A 27,966-nucleotide genomic window follows, 5' to 3' on the forward strand; every position below is an offset into this window, starting at 1 on the left:
GAATCTAAGACATAGAATAGTTTTTTAGTGGTGGTTGTTTTCTATATGGACAAATGCACAAACAGTTATCCTTCATTTCTTTGTGTGTCTGAGTGGAGGCACCACCTTTGTTTGTAGTGCTGAGGGCCCAGTTTCATCTTCATGCAGGGGGCTGTTTGAAGTAGGTTGAGTTGAAAGAGACCCTGCACCAACACTCACCTGCCCATACAAGAGCTCTTTTATGTGGTATTTGGGATGCCGTGAGTGTGTAAGTTCAAGTCTGTTTGTGTGCCTGAAAAGTCTGATAATCTACAAACCCAGATGAGTCTATCTGATTCTCCTGCGTCAGTTATGTATTGTTCTTTTTTTTTGTGTCTCTTGGTGCCTCTCTTGTATTCATCCACTGCGTTTTACTCTCTTTTCCTAGACAGACTTATCACTGCAGCTATCACACCTTCTCACCTCTCCTGCTGAATCCTTTCTCATTCTTTCTTCTAAAGAAGTCATGAGGTCCAGGTCTAAGGCTTTGCAGGGTCGAGCTCCTGGCTCTGAGGTGTCAGCAGAGCCAGGAGGGGCGTGTGTGTGAGTGGGGGGGGGGGGTGTCAGATCTGGAGGATTACAGCTTTGGCCTCTATGGGGGAAACTAGCAGCAGGTATTGTCTCAGCAAGCACAGCTTCCCTTTAAAGATCTCTCTGGAAGCCTGTCATTAGACCAAAGCCTGCCAAGTCATTCTAAGCGATTACGCAGGAAACGTCACCTCTTGTAAAAAAAAAAAAAAAAAAAAAAAAGGTGCATTTTCTGAACGGCTAGCTGTCACCTCTTGTGACTGCGTCGTCTGGGAAGAGTTTGAGTTTGTTCCATCTGGTTACGAAACAAAGTTGTGAGCGCATCGGGTAATTGAGGTCAGTGCCCAAAAAGTGGGAGAGAGGCACGTCCTCTAAATGAAGAGTGAAAAAAAGTTTGTTTGTATACAGCTTAGCTGAAATAGGGCAATGAGCACTGCAGGGTTCATGGGTAGTTTTCTCCCCCTCTGTTCTCTTCTTCAATGACTCTCTCTGCTTCTCCACTTCTGCCTCTCTCCCTTCCTCCCTCACTTGCTCCCTCTCCCTCTGCTGCTCAACGGGCCTTCTCACAGGGCGCCGGAGTGAGTAATGCGGTCACATGACCTCTTGGCGGCGCGTCTGTCATCTGGCTCAGTGGGCCGTGCACTAACGAGGGCATCCCATCACTTGTTGTCTATAAATACCGCCACCACCCCTCCCTCCCCTCCATCCTCTCTTCTCCTGCTCTTTCTCCCTTAAAGCCCCCCACCCTCCCTTCGGTCCCTCTCACTCTTCAAAAGGATCCTGCCTGTGCGTCTGTTTGTGTGTGTGTTTTGATTTTGTGTGCATACATGCATGTCGTACTTGTCTCTGTGTGTGTGTGTGTGTGTGTGTGTGTATGTGTGTGTGTGTGGGTGTGTGTATGTGTTGCATTTATATTCATGCAAAGTTAACTACATTTACTGAAAGTGTACGTGCACTCACACATGCAGACATGTTTGTGTGAGTGTATGTAGATTAAGGGGCCGTCAGCATGGTCAATAGGTGCCTTTCAAGGCAAAGCCGGGCACCACTTAGCCCTGTTTCCACATCGACACTATTTGAAGATCTCCGCTCCGCTTCTAACCACGTCATTGCTCAGTGGGTGGTGAAGGGAAAAAAGCAGCAACACAGCTTGAATAAACTGTGGTTTTCTGTTGTCACAGTTCTTATTGTTCTCACTTTAGCTCATTTTATTGTCAATTTCAATGTGGTCTTGACTGAATGCTCCCTTGCCATTTTGGGGGAATTTGTTGCAAAATCACAAACAGAATATTCAAGTGTTTTTGATTTCATTCTATTCGCTTGCTGAGCTTTTCTTTACGTGTTAAACCCAGAAGAGCTTCCCATATCCTCTTAATAGATGCTTAATTGAGTGGTTCTTGTAAGTGAATAAACGGGAACTTGTTTTTGATTTCCAGAGCATTCCTAGGAAAAGAATGACGACCTGCTCTGGTTTCAGCCAATTAGAGTGAGATAGTGAGGTCTTGAAAAGTGAAGCCAGAGCAGAATGGAGTCTGTTGGCGGAGGCGGTGAGTGTTGGCTGGAGCTTCCTGGCAGCCTGACAGACTTGTCGTACGATGTAGGGACGGGGTGTGTGTTTGTGTTTGTGTGTGCCTGTACTGGAGCTTGGGACTGGTATCAGTGTCACTCTCTGCTGATCTCTGGATATTTTCAGGATGTTGCCACTTTGATTTGTCATCATCACGGACATATCTGTGGATTTGGGCTAACAAGAGGATTGTTGTTTTAGCATTCACATAGTTTGCTGATGGAATTACTGTGTCCAGAAGCCACTGAGCAGAGCTTTCATTGCTGGCAGTGGTGAAGGAGGAAGATGTATTCAGATGATTACAGTGCGGTGTCAAAATGTGACCAAAATTGTATACACAGTATTTAAAATTAAATTATTGTCTCAAAGGTGATATATTCATTGGAAATTGGCAGGAGGTGTAAAAAATGAAAGAAACTGAAAAGAAGCTGAAAACACATCTGACCTATGCAGTACCTTATAAAGTTCTAATGCTATTGTGTTAGCAAATGTTCCCTATTTACACACAAGCAGCAACCTCCAGATCTAAAAAAGGTAAGCCAATGCACAAGTGCCTTAAACCTGCATATTTTCTCATAGCCAGCAGGGGGCGACTCCACTGGTTGAAGCAGAAGAAGTCTGATTGTTTAAAAGTCAATATAAAATTCACCCTACTCCTCACTTGATTTATTTCCCTCTATTTTTCCCTTGTCAAATTCAGCGTGAAATTGTACTTAAAGACATTCTTAGGAGTTGGGGGATTGCTGTTCATTTTGAATGATGGCTGCACCTTGCTAACCAAGCTTGAAGGCTGGTGCTAGAAAATCAAAACTCAAGGCTACAAAACTGTAGTCCACAAACCAGTGGATGATGGTGATGGTGACCGTGGTTACGTCCTCTTCTTTTGTAGTCTGTTATTACACATCTAGCAGACACGGAGCAAGATTAGCATTTGGCATCGGCTACTTGACAAAACTATTAAAAGCAGAATATTCATAATATCCAGCAACTCCTGAGAAAAAACAAGTAGCTTAGTAACTGATAACTTTTTTGACGAAAACTACTGCCTGCTGTTGAATAAAGTGTGGTTAATGAGAGGAGAATTTGCAGGGCCTTCGGCTGCTTTAATCAGTATTTATATTTATTGTAGTGCCCCCTAGTGGCTAAGAAATGAATGCAAATTTAATAGCACAATAACAGGCTACAAGAAGCTTCTAAAAAGCTCTGTAGAGTTGAATTCTCTGTGGTTTTGTCACTGCAAGGACACCTTTTACATTAACGTAATAATTTCCTCTGTTATAAATACAAAACAATTTTGATTAAGTTAAGATTTTGAAGATTGCTAGAGTGTCTGTCTCAGTAGTGGTACAGAAATGATAAATGAGAAACACCAACATTTAAAGTGTCTCTCAAGTGCACGTGAATGGAACAGCTGATAGGGCCAAACTAGTCATTCACTCTAATGACAACCCTTCCACTTCTTGGAAAAATGTGTGGAGGGAGGGATCACTGAGAGTGGAAAAAAAAGATAGGAAACAACATGAGGAGCTATAGTGTGAAGAGAGGTTGGCTGGGGTCACGGTTGCATCATGTTGGCTGCCTTGCTCACCTTCCCCTCCTTCTTGTTATCTCTCTTCCTCTTGTCTTCACACCCTTTCAACACAAAGGAAGAAGGAAATATGGAACTAACTGGGAAAAAACATGCATGTCTTTGCTGAAAAATGAGGCGGTGTAAATCCAGTCGATAATAACAGCTGTCATTTGACTTATTTCCAGTCCCCTGCCCGCCCAGAGAGAGCTCTGCAGAGCATCCCTATACTACTGTATGGCTTCATGGCTCTCTGTTGCCTCACACCTCCAGGTCAAGTTATCAGACATGCTAGAGTGAGTGATGACTTATTGGAAATCAACGGTGGTGGTCCAAGTTGCGCCACAGGTGACTCCATATGTTTCAGTTTTTGTGCAGCATGTTTTATTTGTGCATTTTGGAGAGAGTGGACTCATCAGAGACAAAGACCACCCCCAACCCCCCCAACAGGCTTAAAGCCAAAGTGAACTCCGAACCCAGAGCCATGAGAAAGACACCGCAACATGAAAGGTGAAGCCTTTTGGAAATGGCCGTGTTAAAATGAAAGAGCATAGGGCTTTTTAAATCAGTCCTGTGCCTTCTCATTCTTGCAGTGATGTATGGCTTGGGTTCAGAAATGAGGTGCTCACTGCAACAGTTTCCTGGCAATTACAGGGCACTAACTTCCAAACCAGCCAGCTGAGGAGCTCAGAGCAGATGCTGCTGTCTTGAGATACTATTCCCACTGTCAAGACTAAAATGACTGTGCTCTCTGTGTCTGTATGGCTGTGCTGGTTAAACTTTATTTACTCTGTCTGTGAGTGATTTGAGAGAGGAAAAGTGTGTTGTTGTGTGTGTGTTACCCTAAGTGCATCATATATGTATCTATATAAAGTATGTGCAAAATGAATGCACGTGATATAGGTGTATGCACATGTAGTGGTATGAGTTGGTGAGTCAGCGTGTGTCTTTGTGAAATTCCTAATTTGAAACACATGCTAGTCACAGCTGGACAGGTTTCTCTCACAAGACCTTCAAATGTCTCACCACATTCCCAATTGAGGGCAAATTTTGACAATCTCTCTGGGAGAGGGTCCGCCAGTGTTCTTAGTGCTTGTTTGAGCTCTTTGCCTTTCACCTCAGCGTTTTCCAAGGGTGTGTTTGTGCACTTCGGAAAGAGAGGCTAATTGGAATTGAGCGTGGCCCCCAGATGCCTCCAGACTATGAGCAATCACTTTCACACACACACACACACACACACACACACACACACACACACACACACACACACACACACACACACACACACACACACACACACACATACATCATCTCACACAGATGTTTTTTTCCTTCCACTCCCCCCTTTCCTTCTTTCTTCTTTTCACCCACATCACCTTTTCAAGCCAAACAAAACGGTTGTAAACACAGGGTGCCAGTGGGGGGAGTGGAATGCCTCAGAGGCTTACACAGGCTTTGGTCCTTTCTGACAGACAGTCCGCCTTGTGTTTGACAGTTCCTCGGGTGCTGCCGCCTGGTTGCACTGTGGTGGTCCCAGTGTGGCCCTTGCAATTTCCCAAAAAAGAATAAGGGGGGTTGGGTGGCTGTAGAGAGGAGGTATATAAGGGATGCCCAGGTCGTGGTTGACAGTCTCCAAGCTGGGATGGGGGAAGGGGATGTAAGGCCTATAAGGGGAGGAAACTCTTTATTGTGTCAGGAGAGAATTCTTAGAAATGCCTTAGAAAAAAATCTTAAAATGTGTGTCTTTGACAATCCAATGAGCTCTGATTCTTTAGCTCTTTTTTCTTGAGGTTGCTCAACCAATAAGGACCAGCACCTGTTTGCCTTTTCATGGCGTGCAAGCCATTTCCACTCATGTAGATCTTTTATCACATTCCTTTAGTTACTTTATTTGAATTGCTTCACAATCCAATGTTTGTGCTCCAACAAAATTATCAGTGCCCTCAGTTTGCATTTACAGTGGAACCAGACAGGAAGAAACTCAAACCAGGTCTGCATTATGGAAATGTTTGTGGCTTGTTTAGTCCATACCCTGCAGCTGTTAACACCTGTCTGTCATTGTGCACAGACTTTACACTCCATCATTAGATCCTGCAAGTGTGTAAAACACACATGCATACTGGGCCAGGATAGCAGAGGCAGCGGTGCCAAATTCTCTGTAGGTTGACATGTGTTTGTGTGTGTGTGACTTTGCACTTTTGCAGGTGTTCACCTAAGGTAATGGCTGCAAGATTTATGGAAAACAGAAACTGGTCAGATTAGCCATTGTCCAGGAGATCACTTTGATTAATATCCTCCCTGGTTTATTAGCGTAATTATGAAAATTCACTGAAGCGGATCTCACATGGTTCTGTTCTCAGGTCTCAAGAGTCTTTTTTTATCTGGAGAAGGGGATTGAATGTCTTGTAGTGGAACGGGCGTGTGGCCAGTTGAAATGATAGTAGATGCATTTCTCATTTGGAAAGAGCTGGCAAGGGAAGTAACAGCTTGTGCATCAACTTCACAGACCAAACTCTGTGAGGAAAATAAAACAGAGGTGTCCACAAAGAGCATCCTATTCATGTAATAGGTTTTAAACTGTGCATCTGAGGAGACAGACAGCTGAACAGCAGAAGGGAGTTCCTGATGTCAAGCCAGTAATGAACTTTGTTCCTCTTGTTATCACAACTCTAAAGTTTCCTTATCACGGTGCCACTGCTCCTCGTGCCTGTGTGCCCGGACGGCGGGCTGCGTACCCAGACAGACGCCGTCTTGTCCTGCATTCTTTCAGTGAACAGGACCCTATGATATCTTAGTCATTGAGAAGGGGATTTGGTTACACACAAAGGGAAATGGGCCTGCCGTGCTTTGCTTATGAAAGCCGTGTTAGCACTTCTTGGCAAAGGTTGGTTGGTGGGTACACACTGTTTGATACCAGGCGCCTTATTTTGTATGTCAAAGTGGATCTACTGTATGAAAGATGTTATGTAATTTTGTATTTACTACCTGAGCCGATGATGATTTGGAGAAAGATTGCATGGATTTCCTCCATTGTCTGTTGCATAGCAAATTATATGTTTCTTATAAACTAATTTTGTGTTGAATGTCTAACACCACTTATATCAATGAGTTGCATTAGGCTTATATTCCCTTTATGGGAAACAGAAAGTCTATGTGGAGTTATTTTATGCAAATAAAAAAGCCTGCAAAACAGTAATCTTTTATATTTACATTTGACAACCTGTGAGTCTCAAACTGCAATTGTTTGCATTAAAATGCATCTAATCATTGACCCTATATTGTGTTGAGTAATACATTATTTTCATAATTTGTTTGATGAGCATCTTCATCATTTGGCTTTAGAATCAGTCAGTCCAAAGGTAGGGACATATGATAACAACAGAGCAGGAAAAACAATCTCAAATGCATTATAGATTTTGCTGATATAGGAACTATTTTGAAACATACAACACATTTCAGTTTCTAGTATTTACTCCCTTCCACTATCTCTATTTTTGTCTGTATCCATGCCGCTCCCTTCCTCTCCCATGTCTCTTTGGACAGCTGGAAGAGTTGGACGCCTTCCTCGAGGGTAAACAATAGCTGAATTAGGATTTCTTTTAAAATATAGCTTGAGATCTAAACAGAGGATTAAGAAGGCAAAGAGGAACACCACTCCCAGCTGTGTCTGCACTAATTCTGCAGTCTGTGTTTGTCTTCAGGTCTACATGTTTTTTTTTGTCTATTCACGTGCAGTACTGCAGACACGGGATGTGTGTAAACAAGGAGTTGGACCTGCAGCCAGTCGATGGGGAGTGGGGTCCCTGGGGGGCTTACAGTGCTTGTTCCAGGTCCTGTGGTGGAGGAACCCGGAGCACCGCCAGAGACTGCAACAAGCCTGAGTAAGAAAGAATCAGACAGTTGTGAAAATCAAAGCTGTTGCAAACTGTAAATATGCGTAAGACGCTGCACCAGTAAGAGAAGCAGTCATGCCTGAATAAGAGCTGTAAACAAACTAAAGTGAATAACAAACCTGCATGTCAGATTCAGTTAGCCTCAGCCTGGTTTTAAGCAACAGTCAGAGAGAGCTTGTTTTCTTAGTGTAAATTCAAATGTAAACAATGTGGGTTTAAAGCCCTAAAGCACCAGTCAAACAAGAGCAAACATGATCTGTTAATTGAAATTAAGTGTAGTGCTCCTGTGATCCTGCCCGTCTTACTCTAGGCCCAGAAATGGCGGGAAGTTCTGCGTGGGTCGCAGGATGAAGTTCCGCTCTTGTAACACTGAGCCATGTCCGCGAGGACGCAAAGATTTCAGAGAAGAGCAGTGCTCCCAGTTTGACGGCAAGCACTTCAACATCAACGGTCTACCTCCCACCGTCCGCTGGGTCCCCAAGTACAGTGGCAGTGAGTACACCAAAGTAACCCTCATGTCATAAGCATGCCATTTTGAAAGAATGATACCATTTACTACAAACTATACAATGTAGTTTGAGACCAGTGAATGCTGCACATTATTGTGTGTAGGAGGGATGTGGAGGCCAAGGCATGCATAATTGTCATGTCTATGTATCCACATTGTTGCATTTGAATCTAATGTCATTTTAAAGCATGATGTGAGAAGAAAGAATTGGTTCACATCAGTGTGTGTGTCTTTCCTTTGCCATTCTTTGCAAACCTTGTGCTGCTAAACCTTAAGCTGACAATAAACAACATCAACACACAGTCCTTCCATATGAAATTCCTGGCAGCTTTCCCTCTTGCAGCCGTATCTCGTTCCTTCCCGAGATGTCCTAGCCCAGCTACATGAGATTACCATCTGGCAAAGACCACCATGTCTAAGTTACTGCAAGTGATTCATTCATTTAATTGATGCTATACAAGCAAACAGGCCAAGCCCTGGAGCCAGTGTGCTGTCAGATACAAAGTGATTCTCCCAAACAACGGATAAAAACTTGGCAATTCTAGCAAGAGTCTTCTGAACTTTGCAAAAAATGTAAATAGGTAAAAGATAAAAAATGTGCTATGTTTTATTTCATCAGCACGTGGAAGTCATCTCTAGGCTTTTCATCTTGTTATGTTTTCAGGATTTTTATTTTATTAATCTCATTAACTTAATGAGCTTTAGTCCAACTTTTTCCATAGTTTGTTTTCTTTCTCCATGCAGTACTAATGAAGGATCGCTGTAAGCTATTCTGCCGGGTTGCTGGGACTATGGCGTACTATCAGCTGAAGGACCGCGTCATCGACGGCACGCCGTGTGGGCCAGATACTTATGACATCTGTGTTCAAGGCCTCTGCAGGGTATATCTGTTATAATGAACTCATGGACACACACACACACACACACACACACACACACACACACACACACACACACACACACACACACAAACACAAGCTGCAACATCAGCGTCATCTCAGCCTTAACTTTTTCTAACGTTATCATGATTTGTAGTGTCATATATCTTTGTCAGAGATACATTTTGGCTGTTGTTGCAGAAAAACACTCTCAGCCTTCTCATACTTTTACATGATTCATGTTTTGTAATTATTGGAGAGGATGAAGCTTGAGTTTTCAGTGAAGTGTTTGTAGGCCACAATCAGAGACACTCACATTTGTCAAGTTTTATAGTGTCCAAGTGAAACACTGCTTACAAATGTGTAGTTCAAAACTTTTAAATTAATCATTTTAAAGGGATAGTTCACCTTAAATACATATAATACATTAGAAATACATATTATTATTCTTACCTCTAGTGCTACTTATCAGTTTAGATTGATTTGGTGTGAGTTGTTGAGTGTTGGAGATGTCTGCCTTCTCTCAAATATATTGGAACTGAATGGTATTTGGTGGAAAGAAAATACTTCCTACATGAAACTGCTTACTATGGAAGAGGATTAAGGCCATGTCGGAGAAAAAAATAATGAGAGTAGAGGGGAAAAAATTCATTATGCACTTTGGGGAAAAAAGTGGAAATTACGAGAAAAAATAAACTTTTTGAGTTTGGTAAAATAGACTGCAAGCTACAACCTGATTTTCCTCAATACATCTAATATATGTCCATACAGTTCACATAAATTACATGAAGCAGATTTTACCAAAACAATAATTCTAGTAAACTACTAGCAAGGATAGCTCATTTATGTGTAGGGGGATTTAAGTACTACAGCACCTTTAAATATTGTGGTTATTGTTCATTTTATGGCATTGATGAAAATCAGGTTGTAGCTTGCAGTCTACCTAACTGGTCGGGTAGACACTGTTTCTCTGAAAACAATGTTCCTGACTTAATGACACAGGAAAAACAAAATGAAAAATCTGTGAATATCTTTCAAACTTTACTAAACACAAAAAGTTTACTTTATTCTCATCATTTCTACTTTTTCCTTTATATTGTATTTCAACTGTATTCTTGTCATTTCGACTTTTTTGTCAAAGTACATGAGAAAGAAAACAAATTCCTCTCATTATATTTTTCTCCTACCTGGCCCCAATCCTTTCAAATTAGTTTTTTTGCCATATAGTTCTATTATATCAAAGAGAAGGCAGATACCTCTATGGCTGATATATTCAACACTCGCACCAAAAATATATAGGATGATAAATGTCACCACAGGTAAGAGGAGGACTATGTATTAACATATCTTTTATTCGTCTGCTTCTCTTCAGCAAGCAGGCTGTGACCATGTTCTCAACTCGAAGGCCAGGAACGACAAGTGCGGAGTGTGCGGCGGGGACAACTCGTCGTGTAAAACTCTGGCAGGCACCTTCAACGATGCTCAGTATGGTAAGTCTCACCACTCAGATTACATGTACGGTACACTAATAGCAGACTGTCCACAAAAAAAGGTGTTGCTATTAAACATACTGTATGTCAGCAGCTTCTACAGATGAACTATGATATGCATGTCTCTGCTATGCCGTAAACATAGAAGACCAAAGAAAGACTTCAGTTCCACGTGTCTGCAATGCTGACGTGCTGTATGAATGTATTGGGTGCTGATGTCATGTCTGGTTATGTTTAAACATATTAAGCTTGATTTTCAGCAACGATACGTGCCTCAGCCGAATTTGGAAAAATGCAGAGCACCAATCTTCTTTAAAGCTTCAGAGAGTGAATAACACAGCGATCTTACTCTGTCAGGTCTTTCGATAGCAAACACAAACCTGACATCACCCCTTTGAACTGTCCTGCTTAATGCAGTGCTTCATTGTGGGCCAACTGCTGATTGCATCCAATCCTTTTTAGGTCTCTGCAGCAAAACAGCCGAAGCATTAGCATAAGAGCCCTGGGTGTGTCCTCCGTCATGTTTACTCCACATTATTTGGTGCTGAGCTTTAGCGTCTCTGTCCATCTGCTTTCTCTCTGCACTCTGTCGGCTGCTGGGGGTGCAGGGTTTGTATTGAACCAAACCAGGCGCTGAACACTGGAAATTTGGCTTGACCTTAAGAAAGAGAACACAAGTGGGAGTGCAGCCCAGGCAGGGTCTCCCTCTGCTCCTGGCTCTAGGCCTGTCTTTTCGTCTTTCACCCTTTTCTGCTTGACGTCTCTTTATGTCTTAGTCTATGCCTTTGTCTCTTCTCTTTAATTTAAGTCAATATTTGTCTTTGTCTCATTCTTTCTTTCCCTTAATCACCAGAGTAGATAAACTAAATTTGAAGGTAAAATCTGAGCATTTTTTGTCTTCTGGGAATGTCCAAGTAAAGTCACATTTTCATAATCATAATCAAGTCAAGATGCAAGTCTAAAACTTGCCAAGTTTGTGAATGCTGCCCATGGAAATGACTGCATTTTAACATTTTCCTGTAAGGGTGTAACTCCTGTTAATGCATGTGCCTTATAATTAAAATCTAAATCTATGCATCTATGCTGACATTTTAATGTTTAATGTTTTGGTGATGTCTTTAAATGACCATGTTTTAAGTGGCTTAAAGCTGAAGTGGGCATTATTTGTGTAGTTTTTTCAGCATAAGCGGTCTGAGAGAAAGCTAGACTTAAGCCCCTCCCCTTGGCTCTGTTTTTAGACTTAGGAAGTTTAGCCGGTGACTGGAGTCTTTGACCAATGGCAGGGCATTTCAGAGAGAGGGTGATCCTGTTGGTGAATAATATAAGAGAGTCTGACAGTAAATTTAATGAAGAATCTGTCAGTTTTTGGAGAAAATGTTGCGATACAGCTGCAGGTAGAGGGCTTTACTTCTGCTGGGGTTTTTTTTCGCCTTTCCAGAAAACTGTCTACCCTAGCTTTAAGATTTAAAGCTCTATCTGAGATTTACAAGTGGACTTGATACATTTGATATTTTCTACAGTTTCTGGATTCTTGTATATAAAAGAAAAACAAAAAAACAAACTTGATTAGGTTAAATGTCTCGTCGTCCAATCACAGTAACTACAAAACAGGCAGATGTTTGTTATCAACTCAGCCAGTATGGTTCGACAGCTTGCATGAGGGAGAGCTTGTGACGCCTTCTAATTTTCCCCTGCAGGCTATTAATACATCATCTTCTTTCTTGCTCGTGGCAGAGGGGAGCATGTTTGAGGTAAACCCCAGCGTTCCCTAAGTTGTGTTTTTTTCCCTTGAGGTGGTGTACTTACTGTTCATCCCTGGGTCAGTCTGTGGTGGCGGAGGATTGTGTGTGTGGTCAGTTGCTAAGCTGAGGGATCTCCGAGGCCTCTGATGGCTTGTGGATAGCATGTTTCCTCAGAGGGAGGGTGTGTTGGCGGTTTCTAAAGTTCATATGCCCCTGTTTTTTTATGGGCTTATCCTGTCACCAGTGTTTAGGGAGGGAATTTGACATAACACACAAAGCAGTAACAGTAAGTTATATGCAGGTTTTTGTGTTGTGGTGAGTGTGTGTAGTTGTAGTAGTAGCTTCCTGTACAGCGAAAAACAAAAGTTTTTCAGTCGTGGTTGACATGGCTGGTTGTGTGTGTGTGTGTGTGTGTGTGTGTAGACAAAAGTTTAAAATGTTGTTAAATTGAAGTAATTTTTGTGATTGGGATTTTTTTTTATGTTACCTGATTTTATTACAGCAATGTAGAACCACTGGAAAGGGTGGATCCCAGAAATGAGCAATAAACTGGTGGGGCAAAGATGAGTATGTGTGTGTGTGTGTGTGTGTGTGTGTGTGTGTGTGTGTGCGTGTGTGTGCGTGTGTATGCGTGTGTATGCGTGTGTATGCGTGTGTGTGTGTGTGTGTGTGTGTGTGTGTGTGTGTGTGAAAAGATCTACATGGCTGATGAGAGGAAGATATGTAAACCAAGTGCTGCCCCCGAGTGGCTCAAGGTGTCAGACTAACCATCAAACACACCAGCGCACACCTTTCCTCTCATTCCATTCATTTTTAAAACATTTTTTTGAAGGCAGCAGTAAGTAGATGAAAGCCCAGATGGTGTCTTACCGAACAAGTTTTGGTTCAAATTCTTAACCTGGACTCTCATAATGAAAGAACTGAGACAGAACTGACTTTAACCATACGTAACAGTAATTTTCACCCATTATTATACCTGCGGTAATCTCTTTGAACCTCCAGTGAATTTATTAGTCTTTGTGGTGTTCCCCCCTGTAATCTTCAAAGTGTTGCTGAAAACAAGAATATGTTCTTACTCAACTGATTAAATAGCAGTTAAAAAGCAACTGTGTCTTTGAGTTCTGGTCTCATCTCCTCTCCTTTTTTTTTTTTAAACTATAAAAAACTAGCAACTTTTCTCATGAATAGAACTGGTCATGTTTTTGTCACTTATACTGATATAATAATTGTGTGGCAGTATCTTTGCCAGTGCCAGTAGCCAAAATCTTTGCTAAATCTCAAAATCCTTTCACTATTTATTTATTTATTGTTGAATGCTTTCCAAATATAAATGACTCTACAACAACAATCAGTCTAGAATGGGCAAAATTCGGATTTTATACAAAACTGGATGATCAAAAAACAAGAATAAAAGAGTCCATTCTATTCAAGCATTTAGTGTCAGCTAAAAATGTTCCATACTTGCTGCTAAGAATATGTTTCAGTCTTTGCCAAAAAAATATTTAGCTTTCATACCCAGAACTTCTCACAAGAAGAGTTCCAGATTCTTTTCTCCTCTAATTGATCCCATTTTATTTTTATTTTGCATATTTCATACCCTTCCCCCTTGTTCAGTCTCCATGCCCACATTTTTGTCGCCTCTTTGCTTTCACATGCTCCCTCTCTCATGCTCACTCGTTTTGTGTGTTAGTTTATCATGGGACAACAGGCCCGGTGTAGTAATTACAGGCCAAAGGTAGGTCCAGGGAATAATTACATATCATTTCACGGTCGGGCCTCTGAGACTAAAACAAGGCCTCCTGCAGGTTATTTGAGAGGACTAGACCTTTTTTTTTGTATTATTCCAAGTGTGACATTTAAATCCCCAGTGGTTGGAACCGGACATCCCTGACTGGGGTTTGGCGTAGCATAGTGAAGCTATTATGAATCAAGGTGGGACCACTCACTGCTGTTATTGTGGCTACTTTTTTCCCTTTTGAGATTTCTTAAATGTGTAACTTCCCATGCTGTCTGTTCAACTCTCTTGACCATCTCTCCATATTTTTTCTTCTTCAGGTTACAACACAGTGGTGCGGATCCCAGCCGGAGCCACCAACATTGATATCAAACAGGTCAGCTACTCTGGAAAGCCAGAGGACGACAACTACCTCGGTGAGTGTGCTGTGTGTCAGTGCAACGTTGTGCTTTTAAGAAACATTGTATCAAATTGCAGGTTTTCTCGGGACAATCAATCCAAACTGGAAGCAGTCCAACCTAATAAGATGTATAAATTACACCCCTTCACTTCTCATCTCATAGGTCAATGCCATTATCCCCTAACATGACCATAAACCTCCCAAACTTGGTGACCCAGAGATGTAGAGGCAGGCTTTTAGTGAAGGAAGGTTACGAGACATGGGCCAAACTGTTGTCAAACTGTTTTCATAAAGCAAAGGAAACTGTCATTTGTACTGAGTGTATATGGAGGAAGCGTGGAGGGGCGTTGGTCCATCTGGTCATGGCAAAGAGGTTTGGTTGGGAAAGCAAATGGAGTGTCAGCCCCTGAGAAAGATAAATGAGGCAGCAATAGGTGCTAATTAGAGGCATGTGGAGCCCAGGCCACATGAAAGTGGATATAGGGGTATAGGGTTAGATGGACCCACCGGGCTCACAGTGTGTGTGTGTGTGTCTGTGTCTGTGTGTGTGTGTGTGTGTGTGTGAGAGAGAGAGAAAGAGAGACAGACAGAGAGAGAGCAAAAAAAGGAGAAAAGAAGTTTTGCCTCAGTTGTAAGGGTGAGCGCCCATTTTCAGATGGTTCAAGTCAGGTTCAAGATGTTTTAAGTCAAATTGTCAGAAAACACATCTGGCAGGGTCTCACTGCCATGCTGCTGTGAGAAGCTCGACTCACGCTGTTCCTGAGTGCCACAACCACACATTGAGCAGGGAGCGTCTGTATTAAACATGGTTGGCATTTGCAACGCCCTGTCAATTTTGTAACTCCAGCTGGTACAGTATGCAGAATTTTTTTTTTTGAGAAGATAACTGCACTCATGACAAAAAGAGAGACTTTGCCTTTGAAGTCTTGGCCCCTTAACTTTGAAGCTCTCTCCTGTTAAACTTTGATGCTGTGGACACCTTTAGAAAGCAATTGAAAAGCCATCTGTTTAGATTTGCCTTTACTTAGTTTTATTTATTCGTTTTCAATCAAATCATAATCTCCAATCTATTTCATTTGTTACTTTTATATGTTGTCTCTCTTTTCTTTGTTTCTTTTTTTCAATTCTGTTGTGCAAAAAGTCTCACTTTGGACAAATACTGTGGGTCCAATGCAAGTATGTGATGACAAAGCAAAGTTTTGCTCATTTTAATATTGGTAAATAATTGTCATGGTGCAGAAAAGGCAATCCTTGAACTTGCAATATCATCAAAGTCTCACACCTGAATTTTGGTCAAGTACACATGAGAAAAGTCATAATTATTGTTCCCAATGAAACTCTAAAATCTAAGAAAAAAGTGAGAATAAATCAACAAAGAAAGCGATCATGAAAACAAAGTACTGTAAAAACAGTGCTGTGTGTTTTCTGATGTTATTTATTAGATCAGTAAATACACATATGCTTTTTCATTTGGTTGTCTCTCTTTTTCTCTCTTTTTTAAAATGAACTTTCAAATCTACAAGTATAAAAATGATGTGGGGCATTTTCATATGACCTCTCCAGCCACAGATCTCAACTCAAATTATAATCTATGGAAGATTTTGGAGCAATGCAATAAACAGTGCCTTTCAGCCACATCATCACTCCACCACGAGAAAAAATGCTGAGTTATAGAGAATTAAAGAATGTATGCTAACCCAAGAGAAGCTGTTCTGGAAGCTCACGTGGCTCCTTTTTAGGACACCTCATGTTAGTCTCCTTTTGACCCATCTTGATCAAAACGTACAGGTATTTAGAACAGCTTGTGCGCAAGAAAATATAAGAAAAAATCATAAGAAAACTGTAAAATGTTCATGTGTGTTTTCTCAATGTGTGTCTCTATGTGGCTGCACATTTTCTAAGGCATTGTTTTCCCTTTTTTCCCCCCATTTCTGTGTCTGTAGATCATTGTCGAAACCCCACAGACCCCACAGTCATCTTTGAGCAAAAGATACTTGCTGGCATCCAGCAATGTGTAGACCTAAATGTAAACAAAGTTGTGTTCAGGGAGTTAATCACATACATTGTTTCGGCATGCACTCAAAGATTGTAATTAACTGCATGTTTTCTGTAGCCATAGTATTCGAGGTACGTAGAGCTAGTGGTGGTTGGTGTTCATTTTGGGTTTATTTGTTTGTTTGCCAAGTGTTATTGTTTATCCATGTGTTCCTGTGTTATTTGTGTTTATGGTTATGTACTTATTTGTATTTGCAGTCAGTGGAGGTCCTTTGTTTGCATTACAATGTCAGTCATTAGGAAGAGTCACGCAGTCTAACTCCAAATAACTGCAATTTAGTGCCACCAGTGTTTCAACTTTCAACATACCTCCCCTGCAACAATGGTTTTGCAGAACAATAGGTTGGCAACTCAAAAACTGTTTACTTAACATATAGCCTGAAATAATAAATGCCACATCTCATAAACATCCCCAAAACCTCAAGAGCCAAACTCATTTCAGGAAACCAAACATTCCTTCACTTACCCTGATTTCTTTCACATTCAGAGTTCTGTGTTGTTTATGTGTTGTGTCCTTTTCTTATTCCAGCATTATCAGACAGCCAGTCGAACTCCCTCCTGAATGGGAACTTTGTGGTGGCCATGTTCAAAAGGGAAATCACCTTCAAGGGAACCGTCATTGACTACAGCGGCTCAGACACCAAAGTGGAGCGCATCAACTGCACTGACCGCATTGAAGACGAGCTCGTTCTGCAGGTAGGAGGAGGCTTTCTTTTCTTTGTGATTGTTGTAATTACAAAGTTTTCTTAATCCGTTACAGTCCTACTTTAGACATACAGTACAGTAGATTACCCAGTTATTGCCACAGACTGTATAAAAGACTTTGAAAGTGAAGCCAATGCAGAACTGCCTTAAACATGTATTGTTTCTAACGGCCACAAGGGGGCGACTCCACTGGTTGCAAAGAGAAGTCAGATTGTATACAAGTCAATGAGAAAATGGCTTTACTTCGCATTTGATTTATTACCTCAATCAAGATTTTCCTAATGAGTTTATGGCCTCAATCGCTAGTGCATGTCTTGTTGAATAAAACATGATGTTATTTTTTAAAATGATGCTCCCATTTAGAGTAAAATAGATGATAAAGCAGGTTGTGCTTCAGGGCAAGTTGCTCTTTTCTGTTCATTAAAGTTAATTGCAACATTTTGATCGCCTAAAAATGTGATGTTGCTGTTAATTATTTTCTGAAAGTACATTTTATTTGATGCCTGTTTTATGCTAGTGAAAATCAGCATCACAACAGCAGCAGCAATTAATGTCACAGTTAATTAGCGTAGCATTAGCTGGTAGCTTAGCTCCACCCTCTTGTCCAAATATGGTCATTTCTGGTTCTAAAAAAACAAGATGGTGATGACCAAAATGCCAAAACAGATGGGTGATGGTACAGTGATGTCATGTCGGCTACATCTACTTTAAAGTTTGAAGTTTGAAGTCTATGGTTTTTGCCCCTTTTCGTTTTGATCTCTCTATCTCTCCCTGATAAAGCCTGCTGTTTTCTCACCTCCCAATATATTGACCTAGATCTCTATCTGAAAGTGTGATATGTCTATGTGGAGCTAGACAAAATAATAACAGCACTGTTAAGTCTTTTGACCTTGCGTTTCCCACCATTATTTCCACAGGTCTTGTGTGTGGGGAACCTCTACAACCCAGACGTCCGTTACTCCTTCAACATACCCATCGAGGAGCACAGGGAGCAGTTTGTGTGGGATCCCTCGGGCTCCTGGCTCGAGTGCAACCGCATCTGTCAGGGTAAGATCTCTCCCGCTTCCAAACCCCACACATGAAGAATATGATCATTTCTCTTTGGCTTCAGTGAATCTTTAAAAGCTTTACAACTGCACAAGAGATGTTGAGCACATGTGATCCACACATAAGTACATAATTTATGTACTTTGAGGCCTGTAGTTATTTTACAAATCTTAATATTTGTTAATGTGATTATTGCTGTCGAGATTTGTGGTCTTACTGACACACAAATATCACAGCTGCTGTTGATAAATCTATAAAAAATATTACCACTAAAAATCTGAAACAAGTGTGAAATTTATTTGAACCATAATGCGTCTTCCAGATCTTATTACATGAAATCGTATTACACGGAGGTGGAACTAAGTGTCAGGGCACATTAGGATTAGCATTTCCCTTGCATCACTTACACTCACCTCTGGATTTAGAAACGTACTCATTCATCCCTTCCTTCCATAAATCCCCCTCCTGGCAACCCCAGTGTGACCCCGACCAGTCACATCGCCCAACACCTTCCCCTTCGCCTGGCCCTTAACCAGGCTAAGCCCCTCAAATTTCCCTGTTAGAAGCAAGCTAGTCAGGCTTCCAGTGGGTCAGAGGGCACAGTGGGATCCAGTAAAGAGATGTTTTAGTGGGGTCTTAGACAGACATGGACCCCTAAGGTTTGCATGATGAAGGACTTGATGTCAGGAAGACTTGTTAAAGGTGAAGAAATCTGATATTTTGGCAAGCGCACTGAGCACACCAGATGTTATCTGATTTGAACCCTTGTCTGCATGTGTGTGTGTGTGTGTGTGTGTGTGTGTGTGTGTGTGTGTGTGTGTGTGTGTGTGTGCAGGTGAGCGAAGACGAAAGGCGGTATGTGTGCGTAAGAGCGATCACCTCGAGGTATCGGACCAACGCTGTGAACATTTACCTCGTCCTGTTGCTGCTGCTGAGCCTTGTAGCACTGACTGTGAAGTCAGGTGCGTATGAATGCACAAATACACACACATGCACCCTCAAAACAAAGTCCTATAAGTGCACTCGGCCAAACGTTTTTTCTGCACTTCCTCTCATACAGGTGGCATGTCGCTGGAAAGAGCGAATGTTCTGCTAAATGTGGCCCAGGCTACCGCAGCCTGGATGTTCAGTGTATGAAGTACAGCCTAGTAAAGAGACAGAGTGAGAGGATGGAGGCCAGCGCGTGTGGAGACGCTGCCAAGCCTCAGACCAGAGAGTCCTGCCATGGAGACTGTCTGCTTAAGAGCTGGCAGTACAGCGCCTGGTCACAGGTACACTCACTGGAACTGGGAGCATATTTTCCAATTATTTATGTCTTATTATTATATTTCTCAGGTCTATATATATCTCAGGCCCACTGGGCACAAATGTGCAAAGGGCCCCACTACCTTTCTTGCATAGGAGTAATTAACACAGACTTAGTAGTTGTTTAGCCTCTTTTTGTAGTTATTTTGTAGTTTAGTAGTTATTTAGTTGTAGTTGTCATGCATCTTTCTGTGATTCTGTGCCCCTTTGCAGTTGCATTATGCCTCTGTGTAGTTTCATAGTCATTACAAGTATCTTTGTGGTTAATTTGTGTTCCTTTGAAGCTGTTTTGGCCTCTTGTTGTCTTCTTGTGTCTCTTTGTGGTCAATTTGAATCTCTTCCTCCTGTAATGTGTCTCTCCGAGTGCCATTTTGTTGTCCAAGGCCCTGAAACTTTGGTTCATCCATTTTATATATACTGTATATTCTGTGCATGTATTTTGGCTTCAGTCTTCTTTGGACAGAAAATGTATTAAAATTATATTGAACAGTATTCTCTGATTAGTACTCTAACTGCATTATCGTAATCCTTTAATTATTGGATCACTGGATTGGAACACCTGATTAAATGGCCTGAACATGTTTCATGTGTTCTTGTAAACAGTGCTCTAAGACATGTGGTCGTGGGAGCCGCAGCAGAGACTCTTACTGTATGAACAACCTGGGCAGACGGCTGGCGGACAGGGAGTGCAACGAATACCAGAGGGTGGTCACTGAAGCGTGCAGCGACCAGCCGTGTCCGAAGTGGACTGTTAGCGAGTGGAGTGAGGTGGGAACGTCTTACACACCTGCATGCACACAGTCACACATACAAAGGCAACAAGAAAGTATCTCTATTCTTCTTTAGAGGGGGACTGCAAGACATAGATCTACAACCTCTGACACTCATAATAAGATTTTTGTTGTTATGTGTAGCCTTCAGCACAGCACAGCTAGGCACAAATACAATTTAACAGTAAAGTCAGGGGTGTATAATATAATAAATTGACCACCACATAATGTAGTTATTAGATGACGAGCCACTTCCAGTGCAGCCCAACATAACAGCCCTGAAATATATCCTACTTTTTCATATATTTACATTACTTATTGATTGATTGATTGATTGATTGATTGATTGATTGATTGATTGATTGATTGATTGATTGATTGATTGATTGATTTATTGTCTTTATTTCGAACATGCAAGCAAGTAAAAAACAACAACAAAAAAACAAGTCTAAATATTAATAGATGAATAAATAAAAAACAAAACAAAAAAAGCAAAAAAAATTTGAGAAAACAGACACTTTCTGCAAGCTCGAAAGGGAGTAGGAAGAAGTAAAAAAACTTATCGAGTCCTACCCCTTAACAGGTCTCTATATCTATATACATACATATATATATACTGTATGAATAATCAATATAGTCACATACAAATATTATAAACAATTATATATATATATATATATAATATTTTCAGGTTATATTCAGGTTTTATTGACACCGATGGGTTAATGTAACTATGATAATTTTACAGACTGTAGTAATTCCTTTTTACTTGTCTGCATAGTATTAGAGGTTGCTTCTTTTCTAAGAAGGAAATGTCATATTAATTCCTTTTTCTCTGCCTTTTCCACTGTCATCACCCTACCACACACCCACCTTCCCCACTCAGTGCCTGGTGACTTGTGGGAAAGGGATGAGGCACAGACAAGTGTCCTGCAGCATGGGAGCCCAGGAAGAGAAGCTGAGCGAGCACTTCTGTGACCCATCCAGCAAACCTCCTGCTGTGGGGAGCTGCGAACTGCCCGAGTGTGCGTCCTGGCAGGTCGGCGTCTGGGGAGCGGTGAGTCCTGCAGACACACACGCAGATGAGACATAGACACACCAGGGCGAGGTGACTCGGTGCAGTGTTTGACTGAGGAAATGGGTTTCATGTGTGGCTTGCTGTCTAGGACTTTGACTCGTATCTGGAAGTGTGTGTGTGTGTGTGTGTGTGTGTGTGTGTGCGTGTGCGTGTGCGTGTGTGTGTGCATGTGTTGTCACAGAGAGAGAATGTGGTGTGTAGCAGTGACGGTGTATATTTCAAGTTTGTGTGTGTGCGTGCAACCTGATATACTGGCAAGTTACGGAGGAGTGTGCTTCGACTCCAGCTGCCATTTCCTCCACGGTGCTTTCACTTTGCCCTCATATCCTGTCAGACTAAACCTGACCCACAGTGCACAAACACACACACACACACATGCACACACAAACCTTCCTATGCATTAAAATTTCTAATTTTCCAACTTTATGCATATATTTAGCACTGTTAGGATAGAGCACAAATTGAATGAAACCAAGTTTATACATTTAGAGCCAATGCCCTCCCTCACGTGTTTGTATGAAGTCAGATACTGAGAGTGCTCTGTGGTATTTACAGAGCTGGAATATATCGTCTTGTTAATGGTTGTGTAATTATAATTTGCTGCTCAAATAAACCTATCCTGTGGCACTTCCTCTGCTCCTATGTTGTACCTGAATGTGGTCGGACCGCCTCGTATTTGAGTTAAGAATTGGGTAAAGGGTCGAGTTTAGACTGTGGGTGTGTATGTGAACCCATTGTGTCCTTGTGTGTGTGTGTGTGTGTGTGTGTGTGTGCATGCATGTTTTATTCAGGCTCTGGTGAGCTGATTTTGGACTGAGGCCCCATCTAAGATATCAACCTTGACATACTTAGATAGAGTTTGAGATAGCTCGCGCTTGACTGGGCTTCTCTTTCCTTGTGTTTATGTGCGTGTGTATGTATGTGTGCAATTTTGTCTTTCAGTGTGCGGTGACCTGTGGCCATGGCTACCAGATGAGAGCTGTTAGGTGCGTGTCGGGGAACTATGGTGACACAGTAGACGACAGAGAGTGCAACGCTGCGGCAAGGCCTAGAGACAGCCAGGTAAAAAAGCTGTTGCTAATACACTCTCCAAACTCAAACATTGAAGGTCAACCTATTTTTGTCAGACAGTCAAAAAAAATGACCAAAAAAGACCAAAGGCATTAAATGCTGCATACAGGATTAAATGCACATGTCATATGCATCATTTAAGATCAAGATGCAAACAAGATAAGTGGTTATGGTTAAAAAATAATGATTTCTGTGTGCTTTGCTCAGCTTTGCTACTGCATAAATGTTTATTTAATTAAGGGGATTAATGACATCAGTGAACAGAACAGTTGATGAAAACAGTGGAACAGTTTTTTGGCTGCAAAAGTAGAATATCGGTTCAGGGTGATTTTCTCGCTGATGGAATGTGTCTAATAATTTTTGAAAGTTGCAGTTTACAATAAGTTGGGTCATCTTAAACAGTTCAGAATATTGCTGATTATTACTGTGTATCATGTAACCAGACATGCTAAAGTCATACCAGTGTTGAGACAAGGAATTTAGGCTACCTTTGTTATTTTAATCAGTTCTACCAGTTCTAAGCCAAGTATAAGCAGTAGTAATTAAGTAAGTAATTTTATTGGCCACTATCAGCACAGGGAACAAACAATCATTAAACAAAACATTAGCATGTCATCACTCAAGAAAACAATTCATCCAGCACACACTGAACAAAATTAACATCCTTTTGGAGTCCTGTTTCTGGCCATGACTACAAACGAATGGTAATAAATTGTCCGTTTCCCTCTGTTTTTTTGCATACAGTAGGTTTATTAAAACTTTTCAGTGAAAACAGCTGCCTGCTGCAGCTGGAAAGGAGAGTGATGAGAGCCATTGGACTGAACCAAACAGTCGAGTCATGGGGCCAGAAAACCAAAGATACTAAGAGACACTAAAATACTTAGTTCAGAGGAATGATTTACATTTACATGTAGTCATTTAGCAGACACTTTTATCCAAAGCGACTACAGGAAAAAGTGATTTTCATCCACTGATGATTTTAAGTGGCTTCATCACTATGATCAGTCCCTTTTACATTACACGTAATTTGATGCCTTGTTGGTATAAAGATACTGATTAGAAGAGCTTTAAATCTTCCCAGCTTTGTTTTTGCGGTGAGATTTGAGCCTGAAAAAAATCACTCATAGTTGAAAGACTAATCAGCAAATTAGCTTGCTTATCATCTCCAACTCCATTACTTGTGAGAAAACAATCTAAATATAATTTAAACTGCCTGTTTTGCTTTGCACTGACCCAAATAAGTGTCAAGGTGGACAGAGGCCATGCAGCTGCAGCACACTTTACCTGAGGGGTTTAAGTGTGTTACATAAGGGCTCTTAGACGGAGGCACAGTGTGTTAAACTGATGACCTTTCAGCCTCCAGATAGGTGATCTGTCTCAGCTGTTGGAATCACAGATGTGCACAGATGTATAGACAGACGTTGTATAAACCGGGTCAACAGTCTGTGGGAAATGGAGCTAAACAATAAAATCTGGAAACATCCTCCCTCCGGATCTTTGCATCCATGAAATCTCTGAAATGTGTTTAGAAATATTTTGGCATATTTACTCCTGTTGCTTCACTGTAGTTATATACTAACATTACTGTATTTGCGTTTTTGCTAGGACTGTGAGATGCCGGTGTGTCCCTGGGCTTCTCCGGTGCAAAGCACACCTCGTCCTGACAACTCCGCTCAGCTGCTGACTCAGTGGAGATACGGCTCCTGGACTGCGGTAAGGAAACAAATTGGGTTTAATGGGTCTATTGGAGCACATTACAGTCTGTGGGTTTACCTTATACAGTCCAAAGAATATACAAAAGCTGTGCGGTTGTTGTTGAATTGTAAACAAATTCTCGTCTGTGTGTGTAGCTTGAGGGAAATGATCTGCTGGAATCAGACTTACCTCTCATTCACGGCAAAGAATGAAAAATAAGAATGCTGATGATATGTTTGTTTACATAATGTTTACGTGTGTGTTTCTGTGTGTTTAATGGAAGAAAACCACACTCCAGGAATGATGGATCTCCTGCATGTGTGTTTGCAAATATTAGGCTGACATATTAAACTTTATTGTATATCCCAACATTCCTTCAGACAGCACATACTGTACAAGACCATGATCCTCTTTGGCATTGTCTTTTTTACCCCCTGCTGCATCTGCACACATATAAGGACACACACACACACACACACACACACAGGCTCCACTGTCTGGGCTGAGAGGCCCCTCTGTCTCTCTGATACTTTGCATTGTTACTCGTCGCAAATGAAAACCAGATTTCATCTAAACACGAGTCTACGGTTTCTAAGATTGAACCCCGTCTGTCAATCTGAATGTCGGTGTGAGCTCACATGTCAAAGAGGCCAGCGCCAGTGTGGTCTCACACAAACACATACACACCACATGCACACATAAGCATGCATGCATTTCCCCCAAGCAGCGGATCTGCAGATCTACCTTGATTGCATTAGGTATTCATCCCTTTAGAAATGTTTACTGTGTTGTCCCTTGGAGTTGGCAGAGGCACAGCTGTAGAGTTTAAGCTGCAGAAAACTTATCATGGAGTCATTTCAGGACACCAGCAACGTTAGAGACAATCACAATTGTCTTTATTTGTGACACCAGGTATCCACAATATATCATTTTCCGGAAAAAATGTCTCCTTATCTATTACAGTATAAAAAATGTATTTTATTTCTTAAAACATGAATGCATGTCAGGAAGTATTACTGAGCTGAAAAACATCCTGCCAGCAAACAAACCTGAGCTCTACCTCTAGCAGAAATATAGAAAAAGGAAATAAAGATGAAGACCATTTACCTTAAAACAAGTGTGCTTGACAGAATTATTTATCATAGAGAACTTTCTTAAGTTATACTTTTTGTATCGCGGTGGGAAATCTTTCCAACAGACAGTAGGTGATCATAAAATGTTCTTACTGCACAGAAACATATGAATAAAATAATCAGGAATTCAGAGTTTTTTTAAACCATTTTTTTTAAGAAATAAGGGGTCATTTGCTTACTTCAAATTGAACATAATTGCAGCTTACCAATGTCACTTTATACTAATTATATGTTTACTACAGGTACTATAGATACATGATATATATTGTATAAAGTATATAGAATGCTCTTATTATCGGTGTGGGCTTCCACTTTGCAAAAATTGTATGGCACAGCTTAAACCAGTCAATTTTGTGGTGCATTTTGTAAACAGTCACACTCCACCTCATGCTCATTCTGACTCAGGAAAAGTATAATGCAGCTAATGGCATCTCTTTAAAAACCACATGATAAAAACATTTTTTAAATTCCACAGAGGACAAATATTTATCTCGGCTCTGCTTGTATCTGCATGTCCTCCAGTGCTCGGTGTCCTGTGGCAAAGGGAAGCGGGCGCGATATGTCAGCTGCAGAGATGCCCAGGGAGGAGTGGCAGACGAGTCACACTGCGCCCACCTGCCCCGGCCCCCGGAGTCCTCCGCCTGCTTCAGTCCCTGTGGCCAGTGGCGTGCTGGGGAGTGGTCTCCTGTGAGTTAAACATCCAACACTGTGTCCAATCAATACAGATGTTTTCCACTCTGTAGACTTTCAGTAATCACTCAGTTTATTTTTCCCACAATGTTAAAGAACCCCTAAAACAAACTGGGCATTTAGTAATGCTGTGATCTTGGACAATCCAGTATTGATTTGTGAATGTCAGCATGACAAGAGAGCCAAAACTCTGGAGGATGTTACTTAAAGAGCCGTGGTGGGATTGTTAAACTTGGAGTGAAGCAGCCAGAGATGATTCACAGATACTGTTGTGATCTTTTAATCATGTGTTCATGTGAAATGAAATCCTTTTGAATTTGAAACCCCAAATTCAATTTATCAGAGGACAAAGTTCATTGAGTTCATGTCATATTTAGTAGATCTGTACTCCTATTGTATTCACAGTTACAGACTCACAGGGCTTCACATTATGAAGCAATACATACATGGCTGTGACATGATCATGTAACACTACATCAGATGAGGACATATCACTGCAAATAGTCAGCTCTCAAGAACAGGAAAAAAGCAATAAAATTGCGGGAAATGTTAATTAAAATAAGCAAAATTACAACAGGAACGTTTTATTTGCCATTTTAGCAAATCAGCCGTTGTCTCGAAATAAAGCTATAATTTTAGAATTATGTGTTACTAAAACCAATGTAGCTAAACATGGCCTTGCATAGCCAGACCGATCTTCACAGTACTTTGTCAGCTGACAAAGTTCTGGCTGCACCCATTATAATTTTTGGATAAGCGAAAAATCACTCCAGCTTGTTTGTTTCACACCAGTCACATTGGTCTTTGGTGCTGCTAAACCCAATGTGCAGAAATAGAAAGCTGAGATAGCAGAAATAAAGGTAGATACATTTGACAATCCCCTTTCCTCAGTTATTAACACCTGGTTCTCTCCATTGTCCCCAGTGTTCAGTGACTTGTGGTGCTGGAAGAACCACCAGGCAGGTGGTGTGCTCTAACTACCACCAGCCAGTGGACCAGTCTTTCTGCGACCCCGATGAGAAGCCTGCGTCAGAGCAGGATTGTACAGCTGCACCCTGCTCCTCCGTGTACCACCGTCAGCGCATCAATGACCAGCCCTACGGGTATCCCCAGGACCCGGGACGTCATCCTGGGCACAGCAGCTGGAATGTGCCCTCCGCAGACAACCAGTGGAGGACCGGACCCTGGGGCGCAGTATGTTCAGCATGTGATCTTTGAAAAATAAGGCTGTGCAGAATTTTTTTGTCTTGTGGTAGAATCATTTTAGAAATTCCAGCCTGAATTTGCTAGCCTGGCTAACACCAGACTATTCTCAAATGAGATCTAGTCTGGTCTATTTTTCCGTAGAGGAGGTGTGGTTTATGATCCTCCGGAGCCGTTTATTGGGCGCTTAGAATGTCTATCAAAAGCGTCTGTAGGTAGCTCTTAGCCAATCAGATCAGTTATACCAGATGACGTAGTAGAGCGACAGAAATGGATGTTTGTTGTGTGTGTGTCTGTGAGAGAGTGTTGCTTGCTGCTTTGCTTCTCCAGTTCTCGCTTTCTGCAAGATTATTTATTTTCACGCTTTATTCCCCCTCATGTCATTCAGCCACACACATCCACTGATTTTATGGGCAATAAACAAGCTGCTGCGGGTCTCTCGGCGGCACCGCTGTCCCCCGGCTCGGAGCGAGATCACCGGCGGTGACCGGCGGTCTCGCCGGTCTCGCCGGTACGGCGCTAATCACCGGCGCTACCGGTGATCTCGTTCCGAGCCGGGGGACAGCGGTGCCGCCGAGAGATCTTTCGCCTTTCAACTTTCGCTCTAAACTATTTAAAACGCCGTCTACAGCTAAAGAGAGTTTCGCGTCTGCAGCAGCCATGTTGGATCCGGAAAACTACAAGCTTCCAAATGCCGAGTAGTACGCGTCATCATCTTGCCGTCCCTCCCCGCTCTGTGATTGGATCCCTAAAACAGGGCTAAGAAACGGTCCTGGATTCCAGACCCTTTCGCAGTTCAAAATTAAATTTGAGCGCGCAAGGCAGTCTGGGTATACCCAGGCTATGAATTTGCATCATTCACCTGTCAAGAATTAACTGTTTCAATGT

At 41.7% G+C, this 27,966-nt stretch overlaps 1 protein-coding gene across 1 annotated transcript in view; it reads left to right on the plus strand.

Moving 5' to 3' along the window:
• LOC131972702 (A disintegrin and metalloproteinase with thrombospondin motifs 20) overlaps positions 1–27,966 on the plus strand; it is an 88,947-nt gene that overhangs the window by 32,344 nt on the left and 28,637 nt on the right. The window contains 15 exon segments of the mRNA XM_059334375.1: positions 7,416–7,561; positions 7,884–8,065; positions 8,826–8,962; positions 10,332–10,449; positions 14,247–14,342; positions 16,911–17,077; positions 18,004–18,133; positions 18,969–19,095; positions 19,194–19,404; positions 20,042–20,206; positions 21,095–21,265; positions 22,229–22,348; positions 23,963–24,070; positions 25,708–25,872; positions 26,800–27,069. Of these exon segments, the coding sequence (XP_059190358.1) occupies positions 7,416–7,561; positions 7,884–8,065; positions 8,826–8,962; positions 10,332–10,449; positions 14,247–14,342; positions 16,911–17,077; positions 18,004–18,133; positions 18,969–19,095; positions 19,194–19,404; positions 20,042–20,206; positions 21,095–21,265; positions 22,229–22,348; positions 23,963–24,070; positions 25,708–25,872; positions 26,800–27,069 (2,313 nt within the window).

The sequence above is a fragment of the Centropristis striata genome, chromosome 6 (genome assembly GCF_030273125.1).
Source record: "Centropristis striata isolate RG_2023a ecotype Rhode Island chromosome 6, C.striata_1.0, whole genome shotgun sequence".
NCBI classification, from domain to species: Eukaryota; Metazoa; Chordata; class Actinopteri; order Perciformes; family Serranidae; genus Centropristis; species Centropristis striata.